At 39.7% G+C, this 19867-nt stretch overlaps 1 protein-coding gene across 3 annotated transcripts in view; it reads right to left on the bottom strand.

Moving 5' to 3' along the window:
* CFAP46 (cilia and flagella associated protein 46) overlaps positions 1-19867 on the bottom strand; it is a 159248-nt gene that overhangs the window by 13826 nt on the left and 125555 nt on the right. For 2 of the 3 annotated variants that reach the window (XM_050959240.1, XM_050959241.1), the window contains exons 49-54: positions 14641-14805; positions 7216-7292; positions 5626-5686; positions 5504-5539; positions 2717-2819; positions 1565-1677 (exon numbers count right to left, since the gene is read on the bottom strand). In XM_050959240.1, coding sequence (XP_050815197.1) covers positions 1565-1677; positions 2717-2819; positions 5504-5539; positions 5626-5686; positions 7216-7292; positions 14641-14805 — 555 coding nt within the window. Of the gene's footprint in view, positions 1-1564; positions 1678-2716; positions 2820-5503; positions 5540-5625; positions 5687-5986; positions 6179-7215; positions 7293-14640; positions 14806-19867 lie in introns of those variants that run through there. The other variant, XR_007775137.1, reaches the window with a different exon arrangement.

Below are 19867 nucleotides of genomic sequence, written 5' to 3'. Positions count from 1 at the left end.
TGCCATCCAGGGGTTAACACACCAGGAGGCAGGGTCTCGAGGGTGGTCTGAGACAATTTTCCTGTGCCCGCATGTGACAGGACTCCGAGGATGGAATTCTGATTGTTTTGAAACATCACCCTGTAGTTCAGACTCCTCCTCACTGGAGGAAGGCTGTTCAGACCCTGAATCACTCGTAAGGGAGAAGCAGTCTTTAAGGAAGGGCGATTGCAGCGTAGGTGACACTAGGAGGTCACTTGACTGGGTAAATGGCACCGCTGAGGCAGCTGAAGGTGAAAGCTGATAGAATTGCTGTGAGGGAACCCGGGCTTGCATCAGAGTTCTTAGTCTTGGCTCCGTGCCAAGTAGTGCTGTTAATGCCGGTGCCGTAGTCGGTGCCGCACTATTAATAGCAGGCTGCAGTGCCTCGGGGGGGCCTGATTTGTCGGCACCGCGTTCATCGCGGTGCCGATAGGTGCCACAATCGAGGCAGGCAACTGAAAGCCTGTCGCCTCGGCACTGGAGCCTCGAGCTGCCGCCGAAAGCACAGGCGGGTTTAACGCGGTGCCGGAGGAGCCCGGCTCGTCGAAACTGCTCTGGCGGGAGAGCACTGGTAAGGAGACTGTGGATCTGACCAGAGAAGGTTTGTGTCTAAGGGCTTCTTTTGAATTTGACAGAAGGTGTCCTCGTTTTGCTGCTTTCTTCTGCTTTTTAGAAGTGGGAGAGATGTGTCGGTGAGCGGAGGCAGAGTTCGTGCCAGGGTCTGAGGTGGACCGTAGGGATTTTTGAAGTAAAATAAGTTTAAGTTTTATCTCCCTGTCCTTTCTCGCTCTGGAGCTTAGTTTAGTGCAGTGAGCACATTTTTGGGGAATATGGGTCTCCCCCAAACATTTTATGCACTATGAATGTCCATCGGAGAGAGGATAGCGTCCTTACAGGAGGAGCAGCGCTTAAAGCCTGTGGAGCCAGGCATATTTAAAGCGGCTGAGAGAACAAATTTTTTTTTAACAGTAGAAAAAAGGTAGGTAACACTAACTAACAACTAACTAACAAGAAACTGTCTAACTACAAGTTATTTTAAAATGAGGAAAGAAATTCTTTAAGGAGTCTGCTGAGCTCCGTCTCAAGTCGGGGACGGTAGAGAAGGAACTGAGGGAACCGACCGCACATGCTCACTAGAGAGAGCGGGGGCCAGGCTCTGAGCATGCGTGGCCACTACGAGTACTGCTGCAGAAATCTCCGATCAAAGGCGCAGGGGCGCACCGGCACCTAGAGTGGAGCACCCACAGGGACATCTCTCTCGAAGAACTCTCCCTTCCCAAAAGTAGTGTTAGATTCCAAATGCTTAAATTCTAAGACTATTCTAACAGATAGCAAACAACACGAATTTAAATTGCTATTTGTTCCATATCCTGAATGCAGAACTTCCTGAATGAAGAGCATGGTCCCTTAGCTCTGTGTTAAACTGTACCTTTCATTGCATAACCCTAATAGTCTCATAATTATTTGGCATGGAATAGAATGTTATGATGCTTTGCAAGGAAAGAGAACACAATATATAGTTTTTTTAGCTTCCTTATCTCACCTGGGATGTTCATAGCAACGAATCTGTTAAGTAAAATATGAGACAAGAATCTTTCCATTCCATAGAACAGAAATGCACTGCAGTTATTCAGTAGCTGCTCCCATTCAGCTTGGCTGCAAAGAAAGGTAAGCTATTTAGACCAGGTAGCTGTTTTACAGTAATATTTTTCTGGACACATCTATACAAAATGTTTCAATGTTAATTACTCAACAAACAATTGTTTGAAAAGTCACAACACCTCACAGTAAATGAGACATGGACAGTGCTTTTGAGATTTAAGGGACTATTTTCCAGAGAAACAAGCCAGTATATACTGTGCAATCCCCATTTCTTTGAGACACAGTATTTATTTTAATGTTCAAGGGGAATGCTCAAGGACTAGAAGAGATACACTCATTAGGCAGCTAAGAAATTGGGGTGTAGGAAGAGACGATTCTAAAATTGAAGTAATTATAAATGAAGCTAAGTGAACCAACTGTATGAAACCATATTAATTACATCATCAGGTCTTGAAATTGTAAACTACAGGATGAATCTTCACTGTTTTATTTCAGAAGTGCTACAATATTACAATCCTATAGTGAGCATGAAAATGCTATAGTTTTCAAATATTTAATTCCAAAATTGTTGATTTATTAACTCAGGGAAGATGAAAGTACTTGTAAGATGGACAGGGAAGAGATCTGAATTACCTGGACTTGTAACCTCCTGTTATTTTGTCAGATGATAATGCTAGAATGCTAATATTATAAATTTGTCTATGTATATACTTTACAACTTTCTCTCAAAAACTCCGTGTATATGTCTTTTCCAGTTTTCCATTATTTTAGATAATAAGTTTTTTCTGAAGTTCCATTTATGATAATTTTATTAAATCAAGAAGGACAGTGCCATTTGGCTATCAACAGAATACCCCTACATACTGCAGCCTTGCTTGTGATCAATATGGCAAAATGTATTACAGGTGTGTCTTCTGGATTCTTTATTTAAATTCTTCCACCTATAAATCTGTAGATATGCTTAGGGCAGGGGTGATGTCTTCCTATGCGTTTGCACAGCACCTAGCACAATGGGGTCCTAGTCATGACTGAGGCCTCTGTGAAATACTTCTTTTAAAAAAAAAAAGAGAAATATAGAAGAGCCATAACAAACCTTGGAACATGCATGCTACCAATAACTCCTTCCCAGTGTGGTGTAAACTGCTCATGGTATTTTTCTAGGATTTCCTTTATTTTGTGGGAAGGACTTACTGCTTCTGTAACATAAGAATTTAATCATTTAACATAATATAGAGTATGTAATGCAGCCTACATTTCTAACATGCAGAGGCTGGCAATACAATTTTTTTATTTTTATCATCATTCAATCTAAAGTTTTTCATGAGAAAAGTCCAGTCGCCATGCCCTGTCAATTGTAGGTCTTAATCCTGACTAAAGCTAAAGGTGCCAGCTAGTGACAAGTGTGATGGCATATTTTGTGACTGACAGGGATGAGAAGATAATATAGGAGAGAAGTCAAGGATAGAATAGGTATAAAAATGAGCTCTAAAAGTGGTTCTTCTGCGTCAGGAGTTAACATAATGTTGCACTGCTCATATGATTTCCGTTTTAGGGGCTCAGAGACTGTGGCGATGAGAACTATATAGCACCTATATACATAATGGGATTCAATTTCCAGAGCTCTCAGTTTAACACATTTCACAAGACTAAACTCAAAACCAAACAACCCTTCAATTTTAGTTACAGTTGAATTACTTAGTCTTTTCCATCTTGATTATGTTTTCTATGCTCATGCAGCTATAATTCCACCTACGTGGAGCTCCTCCAAAACTTCAGAATCAGTTATTTCTGCTCTGCTATCAAAGAGAAATTAGGTAAAACAATGTGTCCCAAAGTCATAACATCTATTATATGCTATGGCTGGAGCAATATTTCCCCCTTTGTTAAAGATTATTTTTTATAACTTTATCTGGTTCAAATTCCAAATTTAAGCATATTTTGATCATGCAGAATAACTTAGTTTTTGCTAATAAATTTGAATAAAAAATGAATTGTCTTCAGTGGGAAAATAGCTGACATTGGTAGTTATGAAAATATTTTGTGTCATACTGTACAAACACAGTAACTGATACACGTAGCCTTGGTAAATGCACTCACGAAAGAAGTGGCCATTTAAAAATGACCTTACATTGACATTCTTGATTATCATTGTATCCTTGACCTCTTACAAAGAATCACAAGATAACATGCCACTTCAAGGCTTTAATCACTACACGAGTTTTATTTATAATCTTTGGCTTGAGGACTTCTAAATATAACTCTTGTTAAAAGTGATAAAATATATACAGAATTCTAGCATAATAGCTTTTATTCATCAATAGAATACATATAATTTTGTTTTTCAAACTTTAACTAGAAAATGTTACTTCTATTTGTTATTTATTTTCAATTTTAAATTAGGGTATTACATTTCTAGGAGGTTATTTGGGAAATAAGTGCCTAAGTGCTTTTGAAATTCTTACTTTCAGTGTTTATGTAAGTTTGAAACCAGACGATTTGATCTTTTTTGTCTTCTAATTCTTCACACAGGTTTTAAATGTCAAACCTCCAGGCTGGATTTATGTGATAGAGTTACATTATTATACCAAACATTTCAGGTAATTTGAATGAATATTCAGGGTCACAAAAGTTTTTATGTATGATTACGTTTCAAAGAACACAGAATAAACACTGATTTTTAGAAATGTGCTGATTCACTATTTGCTGTCACTTGTAGATAACAATTTGATACTTATGAAATGCTGCTTTTCTATAAATTTAGAAAATGTGAAACTATCAACACCAATTGTTAAGGGAGGAAAAGAGCTACATACTAAATACTGTAAGAATTTCAGTTTTACATTAATTATTTAAAAAAGAAAGAAGTCCAGCTTATTCCTGTGGGGTGAAAGTCTTATCACCAACATGAAGTCGGAGTGATCAGGCTCTGTGCAGGTGAAATGCCAAGGGACAGTGGGTTTGGGAGCTGAAATTTGCCCTCAAAACCTGATACGAAGGTATGGAGTTGCAGCACAGACCTCCACTGCAGCTTATGAACTGAAGTAGCAGCCAGAGCTCCCCTGTATCAGTTGCATGTTATCTAAGTATGACTGGCTCCCAATGTAGATCACTCTGCCTCTCCTCTACCCGACTCCTGCCACTACCCACTACCTCTAGCCCAGAGGCACTGAGACTTCAGTGGTTCAGGAACCAAATTAGTCATCAACATTACCCCACATGACCCAAAGAACCACAGGAGTGTGAATTCATTGTTTTATTTACTATTTTTATATAAGTATTCTACAATTGATTAATAACAGAGTAAAAGCATCCTAATGGGTTAATAACTCAGATTTGTTAATAATTAAATCACCCCATGTTTTAATATCATGTGCTGGAAAGAGCTGCAGGAGACACATTCAAGTGTCAGTTACAGCTCGAGAGCCTTAGTCTGTTCTAGCCTATGCAGATCTCTTCTGCAACATAAAGGAAAAATCACACAGCACTCATTCCTGTGGCTCCCCATGAACCTCCAATGCATGCTTAAGTATTGCTGAGGCCCTTAAGTTTACCTTTTTAATCCAAAAATAGCAAAACAAATTATTGTTAAAGAGCTGTACATTTTGTGGGAAAAATATAATGAGAGATTATTTCAATAATTATTTTCTTGGAGATGTTGGTTCCATATTTTATTACTTATATAAAGAAGGAAGAATGCAGCCTAATTTGACTGAATCTGAAACAGGTTTTTATTTTCATAAGAAGCTGAGAAAAAGCAACATTATGAGGATGAGCTGTTATGTCAACTACCTCATGTCTTAAGTTCATCACTTACTATAAAAATGTTCCAAATCCACAAAACCTTTAGTTTGTGGAGAAAATAATTTTCTAAATATATTACCTGGTTCTCTTGCTTCATTATATGGATCCACAACATCTGACCTATAGCTAAGGAGGTGTAAACAATGAAATCTATCATCTTAACCAATACATTCTGGTTAATAGTTCCGTTTGAAAGGATACATTTAAAATTGTGTGTATCAACAGACAGGCAGTTAGGAGGTAGAACACGATTAATGGGTACCTACAATTAAATAACAAAGATTATTTTTTTTTGCCATGCAAAAAAATTCAGTAGTTATATCAACATTGCACAACATTATGTCAGACACAATGAGCTACACTAAAATGCTTTGCTGAAGTCTGGGGGCTTAGACCAAAAGTGGTACAATATGTCAGTGCCAAACGAAACCAAAAACATAAGCATATTTTGTTGGAGAGAAGCAAGTTCAAGTCTGTTTGAAGCTGCTTACCTTGATCTAATGCTAGATACGTCTTTGCTCATACACAGAATATGAATTTAAAGGACACAGAGGTTAGTGACCTGTAATCAGACGTTCTTCAAGATGTGTGGTCTCTGTCTATGCTTCACATATGGATACGCATATGCGTGATGAGCCTGAGTCCAGAAATCCTAAGCAGCAGTGTCCATTGGCCCACAAATGTGCAACAGATTTCTCCATACCTGACTGATGGCATAAGAGGCAGTGTGGCCAACACCTCTCCAGTTCCTCTTCTGATTGCAAATCCAACAGGATTTGAAGCAGAGGAGATGAAGGGTGAGAATTATGTAATACAGATAGGGATCACTCTCAAAACTTCCTGTTACAGGTAAGTAACAATTTCTTCCACATGTGGGTGAATTGACAAGCAGTGCTTAGACTGGAGGGGAGTGAGAAGAAGCTGGAAGCAAAGATGCTTGCAGTACTGAAGTTTGCACAGCTGCATCTACAGCAGAGGCCTGAACTAGCTAATAATATCTGCATTTTACAGAGATACAAGTCTCACTCAAGCAGAAGAGGCAGCATTGGTGATTGTCACTCATGGAGAAGGAACAAGGGCAGGAAATGCAATTCTTGAACCCTGGGACTCTGGGCATAGTTCCAGGCCATGGGGAGGGAGTCCCCAATACAGGGAAAAACAAGCTATAACAAGGCTACAAAACTCTAACTAGACTAATATAAAAGTTATGAAACATAGAAACTATTCAATATTTATGTACATGTTCTATCAAGAGAAAAAGCTGCAGTATTCTGTGGACACAGGGATTATGACTCAGGCCATGAGGCAGTAAGATGGAACTGTAGAAGTGTCAGCTCATGCTGCCTTTTATGCCCTCAGTCGGGAGAACAAGATCCACTGCACACATGTGGGCCAATGGACACTGCATGTTAGAATTTCTGGACTCGGGCGCATGGCACTCATGCATACTCTGGTGTGGAATACACATAGGCACCAGCACTCACAGAAGAACCAGCTCAGCAGTTATTGAGCAAAGATTAATAAAAAAGATTCTAACAAATTCTGTGGTTTTCACTCCATCTCACACTTACAGTGTGTGTAACAAAGACCCTGATAAGAACAACAAATTACCCTATTGCTTCTCTTAACTCATGTGTTTTAGGAAAAATTTAAGGAAATAATTTTTTTTTTAAAGTTGAAATACAACTATCCTCCATCTGTTTGTGAGATAGCTTGTGATTATGGTCTTAACATAGGGATGAATGTCTCACTGCACTGTTATGTAAAGCAGTATGAATTTCTATTGCTTACCATTTTGACATTCTTTTTCTGATCCACTTTCGGTTTTGGCTCCTTTGAACTTTTAGGGTCTTTTTTTACTTCATTCTCTGTGAAAGTTCAAAGAATAAAAACTTTAAAATATAGGTGATATTTGCTAAACTGCTGTGCAAATGCACCTTCATTGAAAACAATACATAATGATTTTAAAAGATAGACAATATGTGGAATGTTTTGTATCTGAACAGGTACTGCCGAACCCAGCGCTGTCCCCGGACTGCTAAGTGATGGCATAATGAGCTGTGAATGTGTGGATAGAGGACCACGTTGTGGCTCTACAGATGTCCTGAATAGGGATGTATGCCAGGAAAGCCACGGAAGATGCCTGAGTTCTAATTGAGTGGGCTCTGACAATCGGCGGCGGGGTGTCACCCCTGCCAGATTGTAACAAATCTTTATGCATGAGGTAATCCAATTGGAAATCCTCTGAGAGGACACTGGAAGGCCCTTTATTCTATCTGTTGTAGTAATGAAGAGCTGAGTTGATTTACAGAAAGGCTTGGTACATTCTAAGTAAAAAGCCAAGGCCCTTTGGATGTCCAGCATGTGAAGACACCTTTCTTCACTGGCAGAGAACGAAACAATGCTAGCCAAAGCAGCAGATGTACTAGCACTGTCACTGGCGGCAAGAAGGAACTGAGGATTAGTTCATAGGTAATAAATTGTGGGGGAGATAGGGCTGAAGAAGAGTTTTAGAAGAAGAAACATTTCCTGAAAGATTACTTGTTGTTTCTGAAGGTCTATTCTGAGAGAATAGATTAAAAACAGGAAACAATTTCATTCCAGCTAATAACAATGAAGAACTACCTCTACTACCCACTTGTCCAAGGCTGACGCTTGCCAAGTAGGAAAGGAAGTGAGAAAGGTACACAAAAGTTCCAGGAAAAAACAGATATATTCACTGATTATTGTACTGTAGCGTTAGGAGTGGTGGGCTGGGGGGAAGAATTGTAGAAGCACTGTCTAGGGTTATTAGAGGACCAAGCACCAGTACCTATCCCTGGAGTAACTACAACCTTTTAAAAAGAACTGGAGCCTTTGCGAAAGAACTAAAGTGAAGAACAAGGAAACAAGGACTGTCTGTATTTTCAAGAGGCATTGTATTTTTTCTTTAAGTGAAGGATCAGGAGAAAGGAGCTTTAATTTCTCAGTGCACTCTGCAACAACTACCTGAGTCTGCTCTAAACTATGATCAATTGGCTACTGTCGCAAGTGGCTATACAGCAGCCAGGTATTGATGGAGCACACTGCAGCATGGGGATAATTTGAGGTGCCCCTTATTACTCACTGGTTGATTTTTACTCCTCTTTCCTCACTCTCTATGGCTGCTTCCATACCTGCATAAACCAAGACCTTTCCTTCAGGCTACACACCCTCATCCCTTCAACACCCATGAAAATAACTTTCCATGGACTCTGGAGTGTGCGTTTAGGGATGCGACTCTCTCTTCCCTCCCACCAGTGGAACACAACAGCAGCAGCAGGCATCAGCTCTAGCTGGCCCCCCACATGTTGCCAGCACCATCAGAAGCAGCAGGGCAGTGACCTCCAGTCACTTAAGAAAATTTGAAAACAGAAATAAAAAAGATCACATTTTCTAAAACTGCCTTTCTAACAAACATATGGCAATGTGTTTGTGTATCTGTGTATTATACAAACATTTGAAAAAACAAAATACTTCTACCTCTGGGGAAGAGGATAAGAGAACAAATGTGATAGATGTCAATCGCACTGCTTAATGCACTAGTGGAAGGCACATGGATACTACAGTGACAATCATGGTATTAGAACTTATATAGAAAATTTTCTGCTGTCTTGGTTTGCAGCTAGATTTCCCAACTCTACTCATATTTAAGCCCCTTTGTTTTCAGTTTAAACCAATTTTTACCGAAAAATTCCGGGTTTTACAAAAAGTGTTATTTGTTTTTTTTCCAGTGTTCACTCTACTTTTGTATCATTCAAATATATAAAAATAACTTGTTTTATTAGGAAAATACAATACATTGCATGAGATATATGCATTACAATAATACATTAATCTGTGTATATGTGCAAAGATGCCTGTTGAAGTAAGGCTATGTACTAGTCTATCAGATACACACAACAAAGAGGCACACACGCAAGTTCTGAAGTGCATATGCATCTGAATGTACTAATGAATTTCACACCCACCACATACACATTTCAAGACGTTAGCAGATAATGTTTTACAGATCTGACATATTAAAATGGGAAGAAAACAAAAATCTGTATCAGAGTAAGTTTCAAAATGCAAGGAAGTATTTGAAAGTTAAAAAAAACAGAAACAAAAGAAAGGGAAGTTGAATGTATGCACTGCAAATGGTGTGGCCCAATTATTAAATGTAAATATTTATAGGCTACTAGATCTTTTATTTAGAAGTCTGCAAAGGCTTAGGAGTCTTCTTGTTCACTAATATTTCATATTGACAAAGTAGTAATTGTTTTCAGAGCATATTGTGAAGACTGATTTTTGCAACACCCAGAACTATATTTGGGTAACAGAATATGAGATGTTGTTGAAACAAGGTCTACGTTATATAATAATGTCTTACACTGATAAGTGCTTTTCATACAAACATCTCAAGGTGCTTAGTTGTAAGTCCACTCCTGCATGCATTTTCTCATGGGCTTCAATGGAAACAGGATTAAGCCAATTGTGCTCCCTGACACATCCCAGTAACCCAGTTCTTGACCTTATCCTCAGCACCTCTTGTAGATTTCTCTTCCCAGTATCTCTTGCAACCCCTGCTTTTTGCTCCTTCCTATGACCTTCATTGTGCGTTCAATAACTGTGTATTGCAGCACAGAGATTCAGAAGGCCCTGTGCTTAAGGTCATACTCTAACAAATAACATACTCTAACAAATAATCAGATACCAGCCAAACAGCACCACACGGCTCGGTTTAGCTCTTTGATACCTAGAAAAATACTGGAACAAATTATTCAACAATCAGTTTATAAGCACCCAGCGATAATAGGGTTATAATGAATAGCCAGCATGTATTTGTCAAGAATAAATCTTGCCAAGCCAGCCTAATTTCCTTCTTTGATAGGGTTACTGGCCTAATGGATGGGAGGAAGCAGTAGATGTGATGCATCTTGATTTCAGTGAGGCTTTTGACACAGTCCCACCAGCACCCTCATAAGCAAACTAGAGTAATGTGATCTAGATAAAATTATCACAAGGTGGGCGCACAACTGGTTGAAAGACCATGCTCAATAGTTTGCTGTCAAACTGAATAGGCATATCTAGTGGACCCCTGCAGGAGTCAGTCTTGGGTCCAGTATTAATCAATATTTTCTTTAATGACTTGGATAAAGGAGTGGAAAGTACACTTATAAACACCAAGCTGGGAGGGACTGCAAGCATGCTGGAGGACAGGATTGGAATTCAAAAGGACCCTGACAAATTGGAGAACTGGTCTGAATTCAACAAGATGAAATTCAGTAAAGACAAGTGCAAAGTACAGTAGCACCTCAAAGGTGCAAACACCAGAGTTACGGACTGACCGGTCAACTTGATACCATGTGAAACTGGAAATAACCAATCAGGCAGCAGCAGAGACCAAAATATATAGATTGAAATGTGCCTGTATTGCATCTTAAAGGTAGGCACATGTGGGCTGCCTGTCCCCACCCCCACCTACTGCACTGGGTTCTGTGCTGCTTTTACACCTCCCCCCACACCCTGCCAGGAATGGGACTTGCTGTTTTTACACACACACACACACACACACACACACACACACACACACACACACACACACACACACACACACACACACACACACACACACACACACACGGACAAGCTTGCAGTCTGACCCAGGGAAAGAAGCTGTCTGCCAGAGCAGAGGAGGGAGCTCAGCTGCTGCTGAAGCCTGGCCTGGTGTGCCAACCTTCATTCCCGAGGTATCCGTAACTCTGAAGTTCTACTGTATTATTTAGGAAGGAAAAGACATATGCATACTGTATTATTACTGTATGTCAATTTAGGAAGGAAAAAGCAAATGCACAAATACAAAATGGAGAATGACTGGCTAGTATTGTTGAAAAGGAACTAGGCATTATAGTAGATCACAAATTGAATATGAGTCAACAATGTCATGTAATTATGAAAAAGGCTAATTTCAGTCTGGGGTGTATTAACAGAAGTGTTGTATGTAACAACATGGGACTTCCAAGGGGAGTAGTAGGGGCAGAAGACATATCTGGCTTCAAGACTAAGCTTGATAAGTTTATGGAGGGGATGGTATGATGGGATAGCCTAATTTTGGCAATTAATTGATCTTTGATTATTAGCAGGAAAATGCCCAATGGTCTGTGATGGGATGTTAGATGGGGTGGGATCTGAGTTACTACAGAGAATTCTTTCCTGGGTGCTGGCTGGTGAGTCTTGCCCACATGCTCAGGGTTTAACTGATCACCATATTTGGGGTTGGAAAGGAATTTTCTTCCAGGGAATTTTGGCAGAGCCCCTGGAGGTTGTTCGCCTTCCTCTGCAGCATGGGGCATGGGTCACTTGCTGGAGGATTCTCTGCACCCTGAGGTCTTTAAACCACGATTTGAGGACTTAAATAACTTGGACATAGATTAGGGGTGTTTTACAGGAGTGGGTGGGTGAGATTCTGTGGCCTGCATTGTGCAGGAGGTCAGACTAGATGATCATAATGGTCCCTTCTGACCTTAAAGTCTATGAGTCTATGAGTAACAATGCTGTGCTTGGCATTGGTAAGGCCTATACTGGAGTACTGTTTCCAGTTCCAGAAGCAACACTTTAGGAAAGATGTGGACTAATTGGACAGAGTCCAGAAGACAGCAGCAAAAATGATAAAATGTTTAGAAAACCTGACCTATGAGGAAAGGTTAAAAAATGGGGCATGTTTAGTATTTGTCATGACTCAGGGGTCTCAAACCTAGGCCTCAGAGTCTATGGGAGAAACCATATTCCAACTCTCCACCTAACAGTCTGCTAAAAATGGCTTACCTGTGAAGCCCAGCCCCAAGGTGAGGCGCTGTCGCTGAGGTCAGACCGGCAGAGGCCCAGAGCAGGTGATTGGTCCACTGGCCCTACTTAAGCCAGTGGCAGGAACAGGAAAGTTTCTGAACAACTGGGCTCCACTCTGCTCTGTACTGTGTGCCTTCTGCTTCTTGATTTCCTGGTATCCTGAACTAGCCTGACTCCTAGCATCTGACTTGTGGTTCAGGACCTTCAGTTTGTCTCCCGCTTCTGATCTCCTGGAATCCTGACCCAGCTGATTCCTGTCTTCTGACTGCAGACTCTGGCTCTGACTACTAGGTCTGGATCCCCATGAAGCAGTGGTGACAGCCTTGAGAAAAGATGACTGAGGGCGACCTGATAACAGTCTTCAAATATGTTAAGAGCTATTATAAAGAGCATGGTGATCAATTGTTTTCCATGTCCACAGAAGGTGGGACAAGAAGTATTAGGCTTACTCTGCAACAAGGGAGATTTAGGTTAGATTTTAGGAATAACTTTCTAAATATAAGGGTAGTGAAGCTCTGGAATAGGTTTCCAAGGGAGGCTGTGGAATCCCCATCATCGGAGGTTTTAAAAATGGGTTAGATAAACACCGATAACAGATGGTCTAGATTTACTTGGTCCTGCCACCAAGCAGGAGATTGGACTTGATGACTTCTGGAGGCCCCTTCCAGCCCTACATTTCTATGATTCTATGAATGCTGGTTGCACAGAGGGACATGCAAATCAATTAGGAGATGATCTAAATCAGTGAGTATCCTTAGAAATGAGAACAGCCCTCTTCTAATGGAGAGGAGGCAGGGGTATATGAAACTTTACAAGCTTGATCTCCATTCAAACAAATTTTGTTTATGGACATACTGACAAAGCTTTCTCAACTGGGTTTGAGTTCTCTGGGCATGTAATACAAGCCATCCTTTTCACACAATTCTTCCATATTTTCTGATCAAGATTTTGCAGCAATAGCTCAGTGGATCAAAAGAAATATGTAGCTCTCAGTGTAATCTCAGCTAAATATAAAGGAAAATGGTTCAGTAGTTTTGAAGTAATGTCTCAAAACTTATTCACATATGGTTTTATGTTAGGGCTTTTCTGTACAGCAAGTTAGTACGTTGCAAGCCAGAGAGTGTGAATCTACAGCAAAAAGCTTGCCATGCACTAATGGGATGTATGGACCTCACTACTGAATACTAAAGTTCCACAGTGTTCTTTGACCCAGACCCTTTAGTGCCTGGCAATAGGGTCTCCCTGACGAGGTACTATGTGGCAAGCTAGTGTCCTATACATTCTCATCCAGGCTTGCTGTGCACTAACTCACTGCACAGACAAGCCCTTATATTGCTCTGCTAAATCTGAATTTTTTTTAGCTTCTTTGTTCTGTTCTCTGTTCTGACAGCCACTTCAAATGTTACAGCTCTTAGAATCACTTGTTGCAAGACCTTTTAAAGTCCAACAAACTTTACAAGTGCTTTACGGAAGTCCAGGATATTTTAAATTAGAGGCCTTGGAAGCAGATATTGTACTGACACTTTCTTCTTTCGTGTACATCACAAGTCAATATCTAGATTGATGCAGCAGTTAGATGGCAGAATATTGAGGGCAGCAAGGTGTTTCAGTCCACCCTCCAATCTTCTAATTGTGCACTCCTCCACCACGTTTGACCATCCGCACTGTTACCCTTCAGTCACACTGTGAAGTTTGGGCGAAGCTAAATTTCTGCATTGTGACAGCCTTCTGGCTGTTTCAGTCACTAGTCTGTTAAGCCTAGTCCAGGATCACATACCACATTACAAACAGGGGGATATAATTTAGGGCTTCTGAAATAAGTCACCATGCCTGTCTCTAAACCAGAGTTGCTGCCACAATGGGGTACAATAGCTAAACACAATGGGAACACAATAGCTATTAGTCCTGATATGCCTTTGTTCATCTGAGATTGGCACTGGACTGGCAAGCTGGACATGGGAGCATGAACAGCCGCTGCAAAAGATGTTGCAAAATCAGTCATGCAGGAACTGCAGAGAAAGTGTCTGTACATAGAACTTGGATAAGTCTTTCAGCTGTATGGTCAAAATGTAGGTTACAGAGAGGTGACAGACTCCTAGCGTGGATTCAATCTTGGTGGCTTTTTTTTTTTTTTACAAAAAGAACATCTCACATTGTAATGGTATTGTAAGTCTGTACATTACTGAAAAACTATAGTACGTTTTTATATACTTTTCTCAATAGATATTCCAGTCAATATTACTAGGAAACTTTTGGGTATGAAATCTTGTCTCATAGTCAAATGTATTCAATGTTAAAGAAATGAATAACGTAATAAATAATGGATTTATCATCATTTCTGAATGCAAAGAAATATTCATGTAATTGTACCTGGTTCTTCTACATGTATTCGATTGTAGAGAATTTGGAGAGAAAAGTCTCTGGATACAGAACTTATTGCCTCTTCTTGAAAGGTACTTAGAGCTTCCAGAGGTAACTCCATAAGTAGTTTGTCTGCTAGTAATATCACACATTCACCTAAATCCATAAGTCCACCTGATGTAAGAAAAATGAGATATTTAGTAATTCATCAGAAATATGTTAATAATTAAAATTACCTGGGAATATGGAGTTTCTTCTTTATCCCGCTGCACAAAATAATTTAATAATAATATTCTGGATAATTCCCTTCATCCAAAGAGAGGCTCTGCAAACTTCCTAGGATATGCATTTGTGGAGCCTAATCCTCCTTCAGAGGAGAAAGTACCTCATGAACAACCATACTGTCCCTCGAGCAATGTCACATGAATTTGACATATATATGCAGTTTCCACCATGGGAATAATATTAGGAAATGCACTGACTTGACCATTCTGACATGCAACGTTCTAACAAAAAGGCAAGTTAAAGGAATTTCAGTCAGAGTACAATTTCAAAGGAGCTGTTAACCAAAGACAGCAGTATCTTTCTGTATGAAACAAACCAAACCAAAATGATTACTTACCTTCTTGTAACTGTTCTTTGAGATGCATGCATACGTCCATTCCACTATAGGTATGTGTGCACCTTGTGCACTGGTGTTAGAGAGTTTTTCCTAGAGACCCCTATAAGGGCAGCCACACGTGCGCTGATTTCCTTTATGCTTGGAACTGAGGGTATAAAGGGTGGAGCTGTCCTATTCGTCCTTCAGTTCCCTCATACTGGAATCTGACACGATAGGAAGGCGGGTGGGTCGTGGAACGGACATATGCAACACAACTCGAAGAACAATAGTCATGAGAAGGTAAGTAACCATTTTTTTTATTTGAGTGATTTCATATGTTCATTGCACTGCAGATGACTCCCAAACTGTTTTCAATGGAGGCGAGACAAGGAGTGTCGTCTGAAAAGGGAATGGAAGGCTGTTTTCCCTACATTTGAATTGTCCCTTGATGTTGTAGTAATTGCATAATGTCTAGAAAATGTCCATACAGAGGCCACTCTACAAATGTCAACTATAGAGACCGTTCCCAGAAAGGCAGCAGAGGCCACATGTGCCCTAGCTGAACGCGCTGGCATTTTCTCAGGTGGCATCAGACCTTCAGCAGCATACAACATAGCAACGCAGCTGGTAATCCATTTAGAATGTTGTTGTGCCATAATAGGATGGCCTCTCATTCTTTCCATATAGGAAACAAAGAGTTGGAAAGAAACCCAAAAGGTTTTTGTTCTATGTAAAAAGCCAAGGGATTGGTGCACATCTAGAGAATGCCGCTTTTTCCCCATTTTTATGAGCAGGTGGCTTTGGAAAAAAGACTGTATGTATGACTGATTAAGGTGACAATCAGATAGTACCTTGGATAAGAACTTAGGGTGAGGCCCAGGTTGCACTTGTCCTTGAAGAATGCCATATAAGGAGGGTCTATTACCAGAGAATGCAGCTACCTCACTCTCCTTGCTACTAAAAAGGCCACCTTAGCCAAGTGATGTTACATTGAGTAAGAGGCTAAGGACTCAAATGGATTTGTTTGATGGTTAATTTTTTTATCTTGTTTAAACTCAGTTTCTAAAGTTCTACTGAGAACTAGCAACTTCATTAAATGACTGCTTTGCCCTGTATCTTATACACTCACCCTCCTGCAGCGGTGCTGTCTTTGAGTGTGTGAAAGAGAACTACCTGCCAGCCAGAGAAGCCTCTGATCTCAGATCTTTCTCCTTTGTTACATTACACTGTGAGAGTTAAAAAAAAAAAAAAAAAGCTATCTTCTAACTTAAAAATCTCAATTCAGACTTTATCTGTTATAAATTTTAGAATACTTTTACGCTGTGTGTTATGTGTTTCTAGCTACAGAGTTATCGAATGTGTTAATATCCTGCACTCCAAACTAGCCTCATTTCCATTTTTTGTGTCAGGAAATTTAAATTGTTATAGCTTTACCTTCGTTTATTCCAATTATTAAGAGCACCATGCTCCTTTAATTACTTTTCTGCATATCAATCTTGCTACATTTACACCTCCCCATATATTTATGCTTTGTCTATTCATAGACACTAGGACTGGAAGGGACCTTGAGAGGTCATCGACTCCAGTCCCCTGCCCTCATGGCAGGACCAAATACTGTCTAGACCATCCCTGATAGACATTTATCTAACCTACTCTTAAATATCTCCAGAGATGGAGATTCCACAACCTCCCTAGGCAATTTATTCCAGTGTTTAACTACCCTGACAGTTAGGAACTTTTTCCTAATGTCCAACCTAAATCTCCCTTGCTGCGTTTAAGCCCATTGCTTCTTGTTCTATCATTAGAGGCTAATGTGAACAAGTTTTCTCCCTCCTCCTGATGACACCCTTTTAGATACCTGAAAACTGCTATCATGTCCCCTCTCAGTCTTCTCTTTTCCAAACTAAACAAACCCAATTTTTTCAGACTTCCTTCATAGGTCATGTTCTCAAGACCTTTAATCATTCTTGTTGCTCTTCTCTGGACCCTCTCCAATTTCTCCACATCTTTCTTGAAATGCGGTGCCCAGAACTGGACACAATACTCCAGTTGAGGCCTAACCAGCGCAGAGTAGAGCAGAAGAATGACTTCTCGTGTCTTGTTTACAACACACCTGTTAATGCATCCCAGAATCACATTTGCTTTTTTTGCAACAGTATCACACTGTTGACTCATATTTAGCTTGTGGTCCACTATGACCCCTAGATCTCTTTCTGCCATACTCTTTCCTAGACAGTCTCTTCTCATTCTGTATATGTGAAACTGATTGTTCCTTCCTAAGTGGAGCACTTTGCATTTGTCTTTATTGAACTTCATCTGGTTTACCTCAGACCATTTCTCCAAGTTGTCCAGATCATTTTGAATTTTGACCCTGTCCTCCAAAGCAGTTGCAATCCCTCCCAGTTTGGTATCGTCTGCAAACTTAATAAGCGTACTTTCTATGCCAACATCTAAGTCGTTGATGAAGATATTGAACAGAGCCAGTCCCAAAGCAGACCCCTGCGGAACCCCACTTGCTATACCTTTCCAGCAGGATTGGGAGCCATTAATAACTACTCTCTGAGTATGGTTATCCAGCCAGTTATGCACCCACCTTATAGTAGCCCCATCTAAATTGTATTTGCCTAGTTTATCGATAAGGATATCATGCGAGACCGTATCAAATGCCTTACTAAAGTCTAGGTATACCACATCCACCGATTCTCCCTTATCCACAGGACTCGTTATCTTATCAAAAAAAGCTATCAGACTGGTTTGACACGATTTGTTCTTTACAAATCCATGCTGACTATTCCCTATCACCTTACCACTTTCCAAGTGTTTGCAGATGATTTCTTTAATTACTTGCTCCATTATCTTCCCTGCCACAGAAGTTAAACTAACTGGTCTGTAGTTTCCTGGGTTGTTTTTATTTCCCTTTTTATAGATGACTACCTCAACCTAAAAAGTTATGCAATTTAACTAAAAGACAAACACTTTTTCACACCTAATACCTATTTTCTAAACTGCTCATCTTGATTCAATTTAAGCATCATCTTAGGTTTTGTCTACACTGGACTTTCATCGGTAAAACTTTAGTCATTCGAGGTGTGTGAAAAACACCACCCCCCCCAAACGACAAAAGTTTTATGGACAAAAAAAGCTGGTGTGAACAGCGCTTTGTCAGCGGGAGAACTCTCCTGTCAACAAAGCTACTTCTGCTCATTGGGGGTGGAATTTTTTTGTTGGTGGGAGAGCTCTCTTTTTGCTGACAAAGAGAGGCTACACTGCACCTTTTAACTTCACGGCTTAGCAGCACAGCTGTGTCACTAAAAGGTGTGTAGTGTAGACATAGCCTTATGCACTACTTTTTAGACTTCTTTAGTGTTCATCACTTCCAAACTAACCTATTAATTCCACCAACCCAAAGAGAATGCTACCTGCTCTCCATTATGCCCCAACTTTTATGGCAACAATTTCCAGCTAGGCATATGTATTTGAATACTGATTAATATTGAACTGCAGCTGTCATATGACCTCAAACTTATTTCTTTACATCTAATGCTTAGTCCTAGAATTCTAGTTTCTTATGACAAAATGGAGAAGAATTATTAGTTGTTTGGCAAACTTTGTCTGTTAGAATATTTAGTTGATTAGTTTTTAATAATAATTGTTTTTCTTCAGTTTAAGAGATTTTCGATATTGAGTTAATGTTGTAACCTAGTTTATTTTCACTGAATTTACCTTTGTTATTCGATATTATCTTACTTTATGTGTGCACTGAATTGTTAGCAATGCTTAGCTGTTAGCCTCTCTCAGTAAGAGACAAAATATTCTTTGGCAAGTTTAGTGCCTTGAGTAATTGATTGAATAGCATGGTTGTTGATTCTCATGACTTTTTGAGTTTTACCCTTTTATGATACTAGTTCCATCCTAGATAATCAAATTTTGTTGTGATTTTGTTCTTTTGTTTTAGAATTTCATAGTTAATTAGAAGTTGATTTTAACTATTAATAACTTATTCCTCATTTATGTTTCACTTGATATACTGAAATCATTTGCATATTATTGATTGATTTTGTATATTTTTCCTTGCTATTTTAGTTACTTCAATAAACATTCTCTTTATTTCAACATCAAGTTCAGTTGCTGATTTTGAGACATCAACTATTGCATTAAAAGAACCCTGTGACGAAATTAGTGGGAGTTACACTTCTTAGATAGTCTCTTGAATAGGCTGTGTCAATAATTCCATCTATTTAATTGTTCTATCCCCCAGTTATCCATTTTGAGAATTTTTTTTGATGTTTTTAATAATTTTTAATTTTAATTATTTGGCTCTTAGATACTCATTTCCACTCCACTCTGTCCCTATGAATGGGCCACATGCGCTGATCTTGTACATACCTTGAATGAGCTCCTCCCACCTCATGGTAGAAGCATCTGTTACCATAGTCATAGCAGGGAGAGCTGGTGAGAATGGGATTCCCCAGCACACGTGGTCCTGGTTCATTCACCAATCCAGGGTTGACAAGACTCTGTCTGAGATGTGTAGCAACTTGTCCAGATGGCATACCAGAGGGCAGCAGACCAATTTTAGCCATGCCTGCATACCCTGGAGATGGAACCTGGCATGCTGGGTCACATATATACAAA

Source organism: Gopherus flavomarginatus, chromosome 6 (assembly GCF_025201925.1).
Source record: "Gopherus flavomarginatus isolate rGopFla2 chromosome 6, rGopFla2.mat.asm, whole genome shotgun sequence".
In the NCBI taxonomy this organism is placed as follows: domain Eukaryota; kingdom Metazoa; phylum Chordata; order Testudines; family Testudinidae; genus Gopherus; species Gopherus flavomarginatus.
Note: the sequence above shows the minus strand (reverse complement) of the source record. Positions and strands in the feature narration are given on the sequence as shown.